Source organism: Mastomys coucha, unplaced genomic scaffold (assembly GCF_008632895.1).
Source record: "Mastomys coucha isolate ucsf_1 unplaced genomic scaffold, UCSF_Mcou_1 pScaffold11, whole genome shotgun sequence".
NCBI classification, from domain to species: Eukaryota; Metazoa; Chordata; class Mammalia; order Rodentia; family Muridae; genus Mastomys; species Mastomys coucha.
Window position 1 is genome coordinate 14,421,569 of NW_022196893.1, and position 15,679 is coordinate 14,437,247.

The window sequence follows — 15,679 nt, forward strand, 5'->3', positions numbered from 1 at the left end:
GTTTTACATACCAGAGAGTAATCGAAGGGCTTCCCTCACTTAAGGGCATTCTCAGGAACTGCTAGATTGGGACTTGTGGTGCTTGCCTCCAACAGACCCAGAGAATTAGCTTGGGACTGCCAAGATAGCCCCACCGGGGAGGGCACCGCTGCTCTTCCGCTTTGCACCTGGATGCCTGCTCTTACCGACCTTGATGTGACCGTCACTTGCCTATGTGACTTCTGTCTTGCTGTCTGATCTTAATGTGGCCCTCGCCTGCCTATCTGACTTTTGTCATTTGCCCTGTTTTCTTTCTTTTTTTTTTAATTAGGTATTTTCTTTATTTACATGTCATATGATTTTTCTTTTCCCAGTTTCCTCTCCCAGGAACAAACAAACAAACAAACAAAAACAACAAGAACAAACCCCTGTTAGCTCCCCCCTCCCCATGCTTGCCACCCCACCCTCTCCCACTTATTGGCCCTGGCATTCCCCTACACTGGGGAACAGAACCTTCACAGGACCAAAGGACCTCTCCTCCCATTGATGGTTGATTTTGCAATCCTCTACTATACACATGCTGCCAGAACAATCAGTCCTACCATGTATACTCCTTGGTTAGTGGCTGAGTCCCTAGGAGCTCTGAGGGTACTAGTTAGTTCATATTGTTGTTCCTCCTAGGGGTCACCCTGTTTTCTATATGCTATATAAGCCTGGTTTTCACTTTGTGCAAAAGGACTCATACATTCAGATTCGAGATTTGAGATTTGAGCTTTGAGCCTCATGTGGTTCGCAGCCCCCAAGGCCCAGAGCCTTCAGGCCTGGGGGGTGCAGCGTCTGTCCAGAAGAGGTGGCTGCTTTAGACCCAGTGTGTTTCAGGTAGCCTCAGATGTACCTCGATCGCTGAGCTGCCAGATTTTTCATTTCTCTTTTGTAATGACTGTAAAAGTCTGATGCCATTTTTGAGAAATACATTCAGATCCTGCACGTCCATGTGTTGTGTCTGCCATCATTCTTCCCCTACGCCTTGTTGACCTGACTAGGGCCCTGTTCCCCCGTGGGTTGAGGGAGGCCCAGACTGGCAGGCCTGCAGCACTGTCCCCTAGATGTTTCTACTAGGCCTTCCCACCCCAAACCTCTTTTTCCTTTCCTGCTTGTTTGGGGAAGCTGGTACCGAAGAGTACAACCTGGAGACCATAAAAGGTGTGGACAAGAGGATCCGATGGCGGACAGACTATTGTGGAGTAACAGAGATGAAGGGCAACAGAGAGCCACAGAAGACGTCCATAAGGAGCTGACTAAGGGAAAAGGAAGCCATGCTTGTCACTGTCGGAGGCGGGACAGATGTGTAAAGGAGGCTGAGGAAGAAGATCCCTGAGGTTCCCAAGTGGACACATGGGGATGGACTGCATTTTCATCTCAGACAGACAGAATTAGACAGACAGACAGATACACAGAGAAACATAGAAATAGCCACGTGACATAGACACACATACAAATACACAGAAATGGGCGAGAGAGGGAGAGAGAGAGAGGAGGGGGGGAGTCAGAGAGAGACAGAGAGACAGAGACAGAGACAGAAGGGAGAGAGAGAGAGAGAGAGAGAGAGAGAGAGAGAGAGAGAGAGAGAGAGAGAGAGAGAGAGAGAGAAAGAGAGAGCACTCATGTGCGTGTGCATAGAGAGCAGATGCTACCATTGTCCATAGCTGGAATATACCCAATTTTTGTTTTGTTTGACTAGATTTCTGAAAAGTGGAAATGATTCCCAGATAAGTTGTTAAAAGTCAGAGATTGACATCACCAAGCCCCTCCCTGTCCCACATGGAACTCGTGCACATGCGCAGATCATGCTCTTTGTACGTAGTTCCTGATGTTGGTTCTTCAGGCCTGTTCAGCACCTTCCTGGGAGCATGTCCCTCATGTCCCTCAGCCCCCTCTTCCTCAACTTCCTGGATAAGGGGGTAGTCTCTGGCTTGAGAGACCACACCCTTGGAGCACCCCTGAAATCTTTCCCTTGACACTCTCCTGATGGTAAGGTCCCTACTTCCAGGCCTCTCTATCCTGCAATCCTTCCGTGGTCACCTCCCTGCACTCAGCCTCAAGGAGACAGAGGCTTGCTCATATAGAGGCTCACACATGCAGAGGCTCACTCATCTAGGCCATGTGGGACTTAGAGCTGTATTCATGGCCGTAAGGCTCCATCCCCTTCCATCTCTCCCATGTGTGCACTAACCTGCTCACTGCTCATCATCCCCATGAGGACTAGGACTCTGCCTGGAGAGCCAGCTCCCAAGCCTTCTGCTGCCTCGGAGTCTGCTCTCTCTAACACAGCATTCCCGTGTGATACTGCCTGGGTCTGCCTGTGGTCGCTGCCTCCAGCCTCTCTCCTATACGTTGCTGGGCCTGGTCTCCCCATTTCTTGGATGGTACTCTTGGGGCATTCTGAGGGACGGAATGAGGGGGAGGATAAGAAGCACGGTGCATCTCAGACCTGCCTCAACCTCCCAGTTCCTCAGCCTGAGGGCTCAGCTCACGCATCTCCTTTTGAATCACACTGCAGGCTAGAGTGGGCCTAGTCTGGTCCCCTGGGGACTCATGCCTCACTTTTGTGACTTTGCTGCACTGCCCTTGCATCTGTTCCCTCTTCTCAGGCAAAGGTGAGGATCCCCTGCCCGGTCCAGCACCAGAAGAGATGGAGTGTGCTTTAAACGGCAGTGTAACAGCAAATGTTCTGCTCCTGGGTGGGCTGGTCCCTCTGTTTTCGCCATGTGCCATGTGTCTGTGTTCCCTGTGGTCACTGCTCTTCACTGGGCTACCAGTGCCGGGAGAGATAGAGTCAGAGTCTGGCCCACGAGTAGGGACTTACCACACTTGCCGTCCTGTAGTATTTGGCCTAGGCCACACGTCCCGGACCCCTCCAGTGCCTTGGCTGGCCGCTGGGCTACCTCGTATTCAGTGCCTGAGATCTGGACATAGAACTGGTGCCGACCGATGGACTTGCGCAGAATCTTGATGGCAGCCTGCAGGCTCTGCTCAGCACGCTTCCGCATGCAGTCCGCTTCACAGGTGCCTGCAGCGGGGAGGGGACCCAGTAAGAGTACCTAGCTAATGAGTGTCTTCTCTGCTAGGGGCTCCCCCAGTCAGGCTCTGTGCTGGGCTTCTGTCTAAACCACGTCAGTAGATCCACAGTAGACCCCAGTCGGGGTATGGTGAGAGGCATTAGAGGTGTCAGACACAAAGAAGGCATTGAGGGTCTAAGAGGGCACGGAGCAGATCCGAGTCTGAGCAAGGCCTCTGCCCATTCTTGAGGACTGCCACTGTGCTCAGAGTCGTGTTCAGCTCTGATATGGGTAGACACAGTGTCCTTCAGGGCTGGACAGATGGCTTAGCTGGTTAAGTGTTTGCTATGCAGTCATGAGGAGCTGAGTTCTGATCCCCACATCCCTCGTACCCACATAAAAGCCAGGTGGATGTGTGACCCCAGCCCTGGGGTAGGGAGACAGGTGAATCTTCAGAGCTCTCTGGCCAACCTTTTGAGTCAAAAGAGTTCAATGTTCAGTGAGGGATCCTATCTCAAAAAATAAGGTGGGGCCAGGCATGGCTACTTTAATCATGGTACTAAGGAAATGGGTTCTCTGTGAGTTTTGAGACCAGCCTGTTCTACATAGTAAGTTCCAGGCCAGCCAGGGGTAACTAGTGAGATGGGTGTCAAAAAAAAAAAAAAAAAAAAAAAAAAAAGCGACATTGATCGTTGTCCTTCACAGGCTTGTTCCCCTGATGTGCACCAGCACGCCTGACCCCCTCTTTGCCATAAAGGTTTGAAGGCATGGTCCCTAGCTCGCCTGCTGTCTGGAGAGGTTCTGAAGCCTTTTTTGTGGTGGGGCTTAGCTAGAGGAAGCAGGGACTTAGGTCCCTCTGTCTCCCTCTGCCTCCTGTTTGCCTTAGCTCTTCTTCCTTGCTGATTCTTGGTGACGGTGTCCTGTTCTCTCTGGTCCCTGTGCATTTACCTGCTCTGTTCCTCTTCCTGAACCTCGTTCCTCACCACATCCACCGGATAACTTTAGATTTCCGTCTCTAGTTTAGAAGGCTTCCAGCACCTTCCCTTGCCTATGTATTCTCACAGGCCCGCCACCTAGTGTCACCCAGCACCGATGACATACACACATCTGCTTCCCCATAGATGAGAGTGCTCATTGGGCAGCGGCCATGGCCACAATGCCCATGGCCCAGACCAGGCACATAGTGCCACAGATGCCAACAGCAGCCAATACTGTCATTGCCTACCACTGGAGCCAGGCAGGGTGGGTGTGCGCCCGTGACGCCAGCATTCAAGAAGTGAGGCAGGAGGATTAGGAGTTGAAGATTATTCTCAGCCGCATATCAGCGTTGACGGTTGCCTGAGCTACCTAAGACCTCGTTTTAAGAGCAAACAACCCAAGCTAGGCATGGTGGCACACACCTTTAATCCCAGCACTCTGGAGGCTGAGGCAGGAAGATTTCTGTGAGTTTGAGTCTAGCCTGGTCTACATAGAGAGTTCCAGTACAGCCTAGGGATGCATAATAGATAGAACCTGTCTCAAAAGGAATAATAATAATAATAATAATAATAATAATAATAACAACAACAACAACAACAACAACAACAACAACAACAACAGAGAGTTCCAGTATAGCTAGGGCTACATAAAAGATAGGACCTGTCTCAAAAAGACCAATAATGAAAACAACAGCAACAACGTTAACAATGACAACAATAATAATAACAGTAGCAAACAACCTACCCATTACCCACCTCTCACCTAGAGCTAAGAGGGTTTGTCTGTATAAATCCCATGTTACAAGTTTCTCTCACTGTCTGGGAAGAGAGCCTGGTTTGGCTGCTATGGGGAGGCTCCGCCCCTACCTTCCTGCCCTAGCAGGCATGCAGAGTTGGGGCACTTTGCTGTCTCTGCCCCTTAGCTGTGCTTCAAGTGTTGCCTCGCATTGCTTCCTGCACTGGGGCTACAGAGCTTGATCTGCAATGTGCACTACTCCCCAAAGCCCCAACTTCCCTATGGCTCACTCAGCCTCATGTCTACTGGACTCCTGGTCCCCAAGAACATGTCACCCACCTGAGGCCTCGTCCACTTTCATCTCCACCTCAAACTCTGCCGTGATGTGGGACACCTCCTTGGATGGGGACTTGCGGCCTCGACGCCTCTTCTTTGAGGAGTCACACTTGAGGGTCACAAAAGTCACATGGCAGTTGTCTGCACAGAGAAGAATACACTGTGGCAAAGGTGATCTGTGTCAGAAGCAGGACCCTTCCTAGCCCCACATGCTAACTCCCATGCGCAAGGTCCCACCATGCCATGGGACAGCTAGTGACACTCTGGTGGTCTGAATCAGTAGGCCCTCCCCCATAGAATGTTTAGCCCATCGAGAGTGATGCTATTAGGAGGTATGGCCTTGTTGAAGAAAGTGTGTCACTGTGGAGGCAGCTTTGAGGACTCCTATGGTCAAACTATGCCCAGTGCGATACACAGCCCCTTCTGCTGCCTGCAGATGGCGATGTAGAAGTCTCAGCTCCCTCTCCAGCACCATGCCTGCCTGCAGTCCACCATGCTTCCTGCTATGTCGATAATGGACTAAACCTCTGAACCTATAAGTCAGCCCCAATTAAATGTTCTCCTTTTTTTAAAAAAAGATTTTATATATTTACACACACACACACACACACACACACACACACTATATGATGAGTACACTGTAGCTGTCTTCAGACACACCAGAAGAGGGCATCAGATCCCATTACAGATGGTTGTGAGCCATCATGTGATTGCTGGGAATTGAACTCACAACCTCTGGAAGAGCAGTCAGTACTCTTAACCTCTGAGTCATCTCTCCAGCCCCCAAAATGTTTTCCCTTATAATAGTTGCTGTGTAGCCGGGCGGTGGTGGCACATGCCTTTAATCCCAGCACTTGGGAGGCAGAGGCAGGCAGATTTCTGAGTTTGAGGCCAGCCTGGTCTACAGAGTGAGTTTCAGGACAGTCTGGGCTACACAAAGAAACCCTGTCTCAAAAAAAAAAAAAAAAAAAAAAAAAAAAAAAAAAAAAAAAAAAAAGTTGTTGTGGTCACGGTTTCTTTTCACAGCAATAAAATCCTAAATCAGACACAAGACCAGAGCTGCATGGGGTTCCACATGGGGATCCACAGGGACTGGGGGCTGAAGTGAGTCCTGAGTCCAACCTTGAGTGATATCCCACCATATATGGAGGTACCTCATAATAGTGAGGAGCCCATGTGTGTGCTTAGAACCTGCAGAGAGTTTGGCTAGGAGACCCTTCACCCCAGGTAAAGCCTGCTGAGGGCTGAATTTTGCAGGTCTGTGGGAGGATCTCCAAGGCCCAGAAATAAAAGCTTCTCTCTTTGGTCTTTTACCATGTTGTTAGCTGCTTTTCTTCCAGCCTGAGACCTGAAGTCTCTACCATCAGGGTTCCACCAGGCCATAAAGAATGTGTGTGTGTGTGTGTGTGTGTGTGTGTGCTTATGTGTGTGAATGTATGTGTGTATGTGTGTCTATGTGTGAGTGTGTGTGTATGTGTGTGTGTATATGTGTGTCTATGTGTGAGTTTGTGTGTGTGTATATGTGTGTGAATGTATGTATGTATGTGTGTCTATGTGTGAGTGTGTGTGAATGTATGTGTGTCTGAGTGTCTGTCCGTCTGTCTGTGACAGTGGCCTATTGGGTGCTGTAGTACCCATGTTTCTTACCCATGACCATTGCAGTGTGGACTAGATATGTCTCAGAGGGCTTAGAGACCCTGGTGGAGGATAGGCAGGTGCATGCCTTTGCTTGGCAACCCAACCCAGCAGGCCTGGGTACTTCGTTGCCTTCTGGGTAAGCAGGAGGGGCAGCCTACTTACCTAAAAGGGGATGCCTCAGGGTATCCTTTGCTCGCTCCTGGCTGCGGGGCTGGAGATGGCACTTGGCATCTCTGATCTTGAAGCGGGCCTTCTGTCTGATGGGGGTGGTGGGGGCATCTGGGGAAAGCCAAAATCCCCCCAGGTGGCGGCCTCTCCTGTGGGCAAGGAGGTAGTGGGGGACGGGGGCTGCCAGAGGACAGGTCCTTCTGCAGCTAGGCGGGGCTTGCTGTGGGCCCTTCCGCCCTGGCAGCCCTCCTGGGTGGAGGACCCTCCCCGGACCCACTTATTTTTCTCTCTGTAAGGCCTGAAACAAGTGTATGCATGGCTCAAGGCCAGGTCTTCTATGGGGAGGAAAGAATGCTGCTCCCAACCTTCTCCTTCATGGCCAAAGTCATAGACGTGACTTGTCCTTGTGGGAAAGAGGATGGAGAAGTGCAAGGAAGGGGAGGGCCTTCAAACCCCAGGACACTTACAAACTCTCCAGAGCAGACCCCAGCCCCACAGACTGGAGTCCTATGACCCTGAATGCTCAGAACCCATCCTAGTTGTCCTTGTCACAACATCCTAACCTTCTGTGCTCTATGAGAGCAGGGTCTGTTCTGAGAGGCAGGGACCCTGAGCACCTCCTAGGCATAATCTTCAAGGGCATCTCTGTGGCCTAAGTTCAAGGCTATCCTTTGCTACATAGCTTGTTCAAGGCCAGTCTGGGCTTTATGAGCCTGTCTCAAACAATGGCAGTAACAGAAGTCTGTGAGATCTCAACATTCTATAGTTATGGAATCACTATACTACTGTGACGGCAGTCAGAAAGGCCCTCTGCTGGCTCCCTGACTTTGGGCTAGGCCTCAGCCTCCAGGCTTCGAGGTCCTGGCCCTGTCATGTCTTGAGAATCCTTAGATGGGCAGGGCCCTGAGCAATCCCCCGCTCCCCTTCCCTGACTCGTGCACTGGATGAAAACGGAAAGGGTTGTCTAGTCGTTCAGTGTGGACAGGCCCACGGTTACCTGAGCAGCTGGGCCCTGCACTGGAACTAGTACCATTGCGCTTTGGTAGTGTCTTGCCCTGGAGACCTGGAACACCACAGCTCAGGATGTAGCTGTTTTCTGAGTCTGTGGAGAGGCCAGTGGGTAAGGTTAGCCAGGGTGTACCTCCCTTCTAGGGGCCCAAATTCCTGAGGTCTCCAAGGAGTTGCTGAATGAAGATCAGGACTGACCCCTGTGGAAGTGGCCCTGGGTCCACAGAGAGCCAGGGAGCTAGCTGTCTAGGAGCGCTCACTCCTGTGACTAGGAGCTCTAAACTGGGCTCTCTCCTACTGAGCAGGTGGAGGCATGTGTGTACCCCAAAAAGCAGCACATTAACCCATCCCGTCCCAGAGGGCCAGGGGTTACCTGGCATGAAGAGACTGTGGCCCAGGCAGGACAGGAAGCAGTTTTCCACTCCACCCACCTTGCCACAGGACAGCTGGGCCTGGGCAGAGGCCTTGGATCGAGACAGGCACCCGCTCATCTCTGAGGAGAAGAGAGACACAGAGAGGGCTTTAGTGAAGCCAGAAGACCTTGTGGTGCTAGCAGGGGCCCTGAACGTGGACCAGTCCAGTCTCCAAACCTCCTCACAGGGCCAGACAGTAGCAGGAAGCCACTGCAGATCCATCTGGCAGAGTGGAATACTGGCTACTGACAGCCAGCTTATTCTGTCCCCCTATAGTCCTGGTCTTGGCTGTCTTAAGAAAGGCCATTTTCATCCTCAGACAGAGGCTCCTGAAAGTTGACCTGTCCTTAGAGCTGGTGTCTGATTTCCTCATACAGATGTACATGCGTGGACCAAACACAATGCACATGACATAAAAATAAGTAAGTAGGTAAGTAAATAAATAATAAACATTAAAATCATCCTCAGGAAAGGTGCTGGGGGATGGCTCAGGCTGTAAAGTGCTTTTTTTAGTGCAAGTGCAAGGACCTGAGCTCGGATTCCCCAGCACGTAAAAGTCAGGTGTGGGAGCACACAATGGTGAGAGTCGGTGGGGGTGGTGTCAGAGACAGATGGATCCCCTGGAGCTCATTGATCAGTCAGCCTAGCTCAATGAATTCCAGGTTCAGTTAGAGACCCTGACTCAAAAGAATAAGGTGAGGAGCAAGAAAGACACCCACTGTAGGCTTCTGACTATCACACTCACATGGGCACATTGGCATGTGTACTCCCCCACACATGCAGATATGTACATATACCACAGATAGATAGATAGATAGATAGATAGATAGATAGAGAGATAGAGAGATAGAGAGATAGAGAGATAGAGAGATAGATAGACAGATGGATAGATGGATAGATGGATAGATAGATGATAGATAGACAGACAAATAGGTGATAGATAGATAGACAGACAGGCAGATAGACAGACAGATGGATAGATGGATAGATAGATGATAGATAGATAGACAGACAGATAGCAGATAGACAGATAGACGGATAGATAGATAGATAGATAGATAGATAGATAGATAGGCAGGCAGATAGACAGACGGGTAGATGGATAGATGGATAGATAGATAGATGATAGACAGATGACAGATAGATATATAGATGGTAGATAGATAGATAGATAGATAGATAGATAGATAGATAGATAGATAGATAGCTGATGGATAGATACAGAAGGCAGCACTTAGTAGGTGTCTGATGGTTATTAATGGGTCTATTCCAGAACAGGCAGAGTTCCACACACTCTAAGCCAGTGCCCAAGGGAAGCCACTCCAGTGACCAGATCACAAGGCTCCATCAAGCCAAATCCTCCCACAGGCAAGACAAGCCACACTTAGACTCTCTCTGGTCTAAACCTAACACTGCCTGAAACAAATTTTCCTCACACTGCCTCTGAAGATCAGAGCATGTCTTTGCTCAGTGAGCAAGCCTGAAACACAAGTCCCCCTGGCGGAGGAGGCCACTTCTCAACTTCCTGTGTGAAGAGCTGAGTGGCCGGTATTTCCCTTGGGGTTCTGAGCCTGCCTTCTTGCACCTTGCTCTCCCTAGGGCATCACTAGTCCCTACAGTCGTTCCGGTCCTTTGATCCAGAACTGAACCTAGGATTTTTCACATGCTAGTTAAGTCTCTGAGCTGAGCTGGGCTACTGGCCCCAGTCAACCTACTTCTTTCTTTTTAAATTTTTATTTTATGTGTATGGGTGTTTTTTTAGCTGCTTGTATGCCGGTGAACCAAGGTGTGTGTCTGGTGCTGGTGCCCATAAAGGCAAAAAGAGAGTGTTGGATTCCCTCAAACTGGAGTTTCAGATGGTTGTGAGCTGCCCTGTAGGTGCTAAGAATCTATCTTGGATCCTCTGGAAATGTAGCCAATGCTTCTAACTGCTGAACTGGGGCTCCAGCCCCTCCCGACTTCTTCCCTGACCACCCTGTATTTTTCTTGGTGCTTTGCTTGGCCAAGGAAAAACTTCACTGTACAGAATTCTATTAAAATCATTTGCCCAGGGTTGGGGAGTGGTGCAGCTGGTAAAGTCTTTGCCCCATAAGCATGAGGACCTATGTCTTAGTTAGGGTTTCCATTGCTGTGAAGAGACACCATGACCAAGGCAACTCTAATAAAGGACAACATTTAATTGGGGCTGGCTTACAGGTTCAGAGGTTCAGTCCATTATCATCATGGCAGGAAGCATGGCAGCATGCAGGCAGACATGGTGCTGGGGAAGGAGCTGAGAGTCCTAGGTTTTGATCCAACTGCAGCCAGGAAAGGACAGTACCCCAAGCAGCAGGAGGAGGGTCTCAAAGCCCACCCCCACAGTCACACACGTCCTCCAACAAGGCCACACCTCCTAATAGTGCCCCTCCCTGGGCCAAGCACATTCAAACCACTAAAACCTGAGTTTGATTCCTAGAACACATTTAAAAGAAGCTGGGTGTGACAACACGGGATTGTAATCCCTGTGCTGCAGAAGCAGACAGGTCAATTAACAAGCTTGCCTGAATGGTAGAGGAAGGCATCTGATGCCCGCTTGGGCTTCCCCACGGGTGAGCTTCTACATAGTCACATGGTGGTTCATGTCACTCATCAAATGTACTAAAACCCCACTGTACTATGTCTGAACTGCATGGTGGATTCTGTGCACGGCATGTGGGTTACCTCTCAAGACAGCTGTTAACAGGAAAGGAAAGAGCTACCTCATGAGAGATACCATTAGTCTGAACAGGCAGGAATTATCCACCTGGGTCGAGCCTGTCTCAGACCCATACTGTGGCTACAGACAACAGGGTAAAAATATTTACAGAAAGCCACGGCGGCAGAGCGTTTTGGAGTCATGCGCAACTCTGGGGTGCTAAGAAAACTGAGCGTTTTATGGTCACAGCTGAACCCCGACGCCCATGATTGAGGAGCCTGAAGTCACTGGAAGTGTTTTTACAGAATGCCACTCTCAAACAGCTGCTCTGTCTGAGAACTAAGGTCAGGGCTTCGGCTAGCACAGATAGCCAAATCCTATGTACCCTCACAGACACTGTATCTTGTAGCAATCTGATCCTGAGGGCCTAGAGGATGCCATCGGGTGAGACGATGCCATCGGGCGAGACCATGCCATCCCCCAGGCACCCCCCCACACAGATGTCTGCTAACATCTTCTTGACACCCCACCCAGGAACCCAAACAGCCAGGGAAAGTTTTCCTGTGTCCCAGCAATTCATTACTGTGCTGGAACCAGCTCGGCCCCAGACAGATATAAAGACAGGCTGGAAATATGCTTCAGGCTACCCTCGGGGCTCTTGGTAGGTAGAAACAGTACGAGTTGTTTTTTAGAGGAGCTGAAGGAGTCCTGCTGAAAAGGATCCTTGTACTCTCCCGAGCTGGAGGAAGATATTCTGCCTTCACGTTTGGGGCACTGTGAGACACAGTAATAAAGACTCATTTTACTGGAGGAGTTTGTCATGAAGTGCTTAGACAACACCACTGTCTTCATTACCCTTGCTGCCCTGGAAGACTAGAAATGAATTTTCCAGACTGTAAAGTCACCGTGGAGAAGCCTTAGCTGAGGCTCTTCAGAGACCATCGGAGTGCACCGAAACTGACTGACTACCCAGGGTTCAGAGCCGATGGCTATGGTTACACAGCTTGGCCAAAGACCATAGGAGGAAACCCACTTAGACATCAGCTACTGCTGAGCCCCACGGGCTCCTCGGAGAGTGCTCACACTTCAGTCTTTTTTAAATGACGGGAGCTCATGTGGCCTAGTTTGGCCTCAGACTTGCGTGGAGCTAAGGAGAATCTTGAACTTCCTCCTGCCAGGGCCTCCCAAGCTCTGAGATGACACGTGTGTGGTCGCCATACCCAGCTGTCTGTGTCTTCTCAGGATGGCTCCCACTGTTGGGATTGAAGGTTCAACCTTTCTGACTTAACCTATCAAGCCTGACTACCCAGAGGCACCATTACTGGGGTAGCTGCTACCTTAGTTCTGTAATCAGATCTCCATTTACCACAAGTCGTGTGCTCTCCGTGATCAGAGAGAAAGGGAAAGGCTCTAGCATGTGAGAAGCGGCCTTGGGCATCCCTGCCAGGCCCCTGTGGGCGACTATCACTCCCTCTTCTCCAGCCTGGCACCACTGAGAAGGGTCACATCTCTCAGGAAAAGCTGGCTAGTGGCTATGACAAGGACCAGGCCAACTGCTCTGTGGGGCCTGTGAGATCTTCCCAACTTTAGGACCTTCCACTGCAATGTTCTCGGTGACCTATGTTCTCCTTCCAGGAATCGGGGGCCAGGGTCCATTTGTGGGGTGTGGTAATAAGGGGTAATTAGATCATGGGATTAGACGAGCTATTCATGGGGGCCGGGCAATCCAGAGTGCTCACTAAAAGTTTGCCGTGGGTGGGGTGGTGGGGGAGGTGGGGTGGGGGATAGGCTTCTGTAGCCCTAGCACTGAGAGGTGGAAACAGGGGGATCAGGAGTTCAAAGCCAGCCTCAGCTACTTGAGTGTGGCTCAGTGGTAGAACTAGCATGCAGGAGGCCCTGGGTTCCAGTCTTAGCAATGAAAAACAAATGGATAGCAACAGCTCCTCTTTCTGGGCGACAGTGAGAACTGCAGCCTGTGCCACCATGGAGGGATGGCAGGGAGGCCCACAGCAGGCTGCCTTGTCATCAGAGTTCTCAACAGTAGAACAACGTGGAACCTTCCTTGGACCTGGATTCACAGCTGAGTGAGGGAAGCAAGCCACACTGAGGCTGTGGGAAGGCATTTTGGATGCCCGTGGAAGATTTCCTGAGACCTTGGTCCTGTTAGCTCATAAACACAGAAAGCCTTCCAGCACCTTCTGTTGATGTCCTCACTTATATCTGTCTGTCCCAGTGTCCAGAACATTCAGTGACTTAAAGGAGGAGGTGGTATGACACGTCATTCACCAACATAATAGCAGTCAAGCCAATGGCAGTTAGCCCTCCATCTGTGACAGGCCACCAATGGCAGTCAGACCTTGTGGTGGTTTGAATAAGAATGTCCCCCATAGGCTTATGTATTTGAATGCTTAGTCATAAAGGAGTGGAACTAGTTGAAGGGATTAGAAGGAGTAGGAGGTGTGGCCTTATTGGAGCAGATGTGGCCTTTTGGAGGAAGTATGTCACTGGGGGTGGGCTTTGAGGTGTTAAAAGCTAGGCCCATGCTAGGCCTAAGCTCTCAGCCTGTGGAGCTTTTGCGCCAGCACTTGCCTGCACGCTGCCATGTTTACCACGATGATAATAGACTAAACCTCTGAAGCCAGAAGCATGCCCCCAGTTAAATGCTTTCTCAGATTCTAAGAGTTGCTTTGGCCAGGGTGTCTCTTCACAGCAATAGAACAGTGACTACGATAGATTTCCCTCAGTGGCACATCATCACAGTGTAGACTGGACAAGCCCTGATGCTTCCGGGATCCTTGGCTTGACGGTGGGATAGGGGCAGTGTGGGTTAGCATGGAGCAAATTCAGGGAGGATGATGGCCATTCTAACAACTGGACCCTGGCTGGGCATGGTGGAGCATGCCTATAATCCCAGAAGGCAGAGGTAGGAGGATTCTGTGAGTTTGAACCCAACCTGGTTTATATGGTAAGTCCCAGGCCAGCCAGGGCTACAAATGAGACCCTGTGTCAAAACAACAGAATAAAATAGGGGTGAGGGCAGACCTGGGTTTTGATTCTCAAGGAAATGGAGCTTTGCTGGAGGGCTTCCAAAAGAGCTTTAGTTTTTTTCATTAATAGGTTTGTATATGCTTGGCCTAGGGAATAGTACTATTAGAAGGTGTGGCCCTGTTGGAGTAGTTGTGGTCTTGTTGGAGTGGGTGTGTCACTGTGGGTGTGGGCTTTAAGACCCTCATCCTAGCTGCCTGGAAGCCAGTATTCTGCTAGCAGCCTTCAGTTGAAGATGTAGAACTCTCAGCTCCTCCTGCACCATGCCTACCTGGATGCTGCCATGCTTCCTGACTTGATGATAATGGGCTAAACCTCTGAACCTGTAAGCCAGCCTCAATTAAATGTCCTTTATAAGACTTGCCTTGGTCATGGTGTCTGTTCATAGCAGTAAAACCCTAAGTAAAACAGGGACTGAACCTAGTACCTCATGTGTGCTAGGCAGGTACTCTATGACTGAAGTATATCACCAGCAGCCCTCTTTTTACTTCTATTTTGAGACCGAGTCTCAATGACTCGTTTGAACTCCTGCGGGTCAAGATCTCTGGCATGCCCTCCCCCACAGAGAGGGCAGGGCCAGCAGGGGGCCTCTCCCCACTCACCCACACAGTCCTTCCGATTCCAGTGCAGCCTCCTCCCCGGTGGGCACACACACTCGTAGCTTCCCTTGGTGTTGACACAGCCCTGCTCACAGCTGCCGTTGTTCATGCTACACTCATCCACGTCTGGAAACACAGGCAGGAGAGTGAGGGCAGGAGGGGCTGGAAACCACCAGCCCAGGCCACACCCAGGACCAGAGACCAGGAAGCTCTGGATCCCAGTCGAGACTGACAGAGGTCTCGGGAATCAGATATCTCATCCCCCCCAGGGAAAGCCCTGGCTCCTTGCCAGTCTTAGTTTCCCCTCCTGGAGAGTGGGCACCAGCCTGAAGGAAGCCACCCGAGACTCTTCCTCCTCTGACCAAAAACCTCCTTTAGGCAAGGTCTAGCTAGCTCTTTCTGCTCCAGGCCACCCAGGCTGCTGGCACACAAGTATGCCATCCCATCAGTCAGGGAAATGGTGTTTGAGAGTCCCTTGACAATGGCACCAGCATCTAGTGGCTATTCCGCCCCGGTCTCCAGGATTACCTGGCCCTCTCTAGCTTCCTGCTGTTCTTGGGTCACTGAGGAAGAAGAGAGGTCATGACGACCCCCTCTCCCCATCTTCACCAGCCATATCTGGCCTAATGTCCTTTGGCTCAGCCCATGCTCCTGGTTCACTGTGGTGCTGGCCATGGAACCCAGGGCTCTAGGTAGGAACTCCTCAACCCCAGGCTCTTGAATCTTCTCTCCAGCTCTGCCCACCCCTCTCCTCCCACCCTGGAGTTTAAGGTCTCGGGCTATGAGCCATCTCCCCCATGGAGCCTGGATCCCACGCTCCCTTCCTCCAACAGCCAGAGTCCTTTGTCACACAGATTTGACTATCTAGCACTCTGCTTCAAGGCTTCCTGCATTAGTGTGTAGCACTGTAAAGAAGCCCTCGGGCTTCCTCCAGGCTCCTAGGGCTCTGTACATCCTGGGCATATATCTCCTTGGGGGATATTACCCTGTTTTCTGCTGCTTGTGGGTTCATCCCTGCTACATCCTTGCCTCTGTGCATCTGTACAT

At 50.7% G+C, this 15,679-nt stretch overlaps 1 protein-coding gene across 3 annotated transcripts in view; it reads right to left on the minus strand.

Moving 5' to 3' along the window:
* Scube1 (signal peptide, CUB domain and EGF like domain containing 1) overlaps positions 1 to 15,679 on the minus strand; it is a 127,162-nt gene that overhangs the window by 12,805 nt on the left and 98,678 nt on the right. For all 3 annotated transcript variants that reach the window (XM_031351199.1, XM_031351191.1, XM_031351183.1), the window contains 6 exons: positions 14,636 to 14,758; positions 8,275 to 8,394; positions 7,891 to 7,995; positions 6,888 to 7,004; positions 5,091 to 5,228; positions 2,846 to 3,049 (listed from right to left, as the gene is read on the minus strand). In XM_031351199.1, the coding sequence (XP_031207059.1) occupies positions 2,846 to 3,049; positions 5,091 to 5,228; positions 6,888 to 7,004; positions 7,891 to 7,995; positions 8,275 to 8,394; positions 14,636 to 14,758 (807 nt within the window). The remainder of the gene's footprint in view (positions 1 to 2,845; positions 3,050 to 5,090; positions 5,229 to 6,887; positions 7,005 to 7,890; positions 7,996 to 8,274; positions 8,395 to 14,635; positions 14,759 to 15,679) is intronic.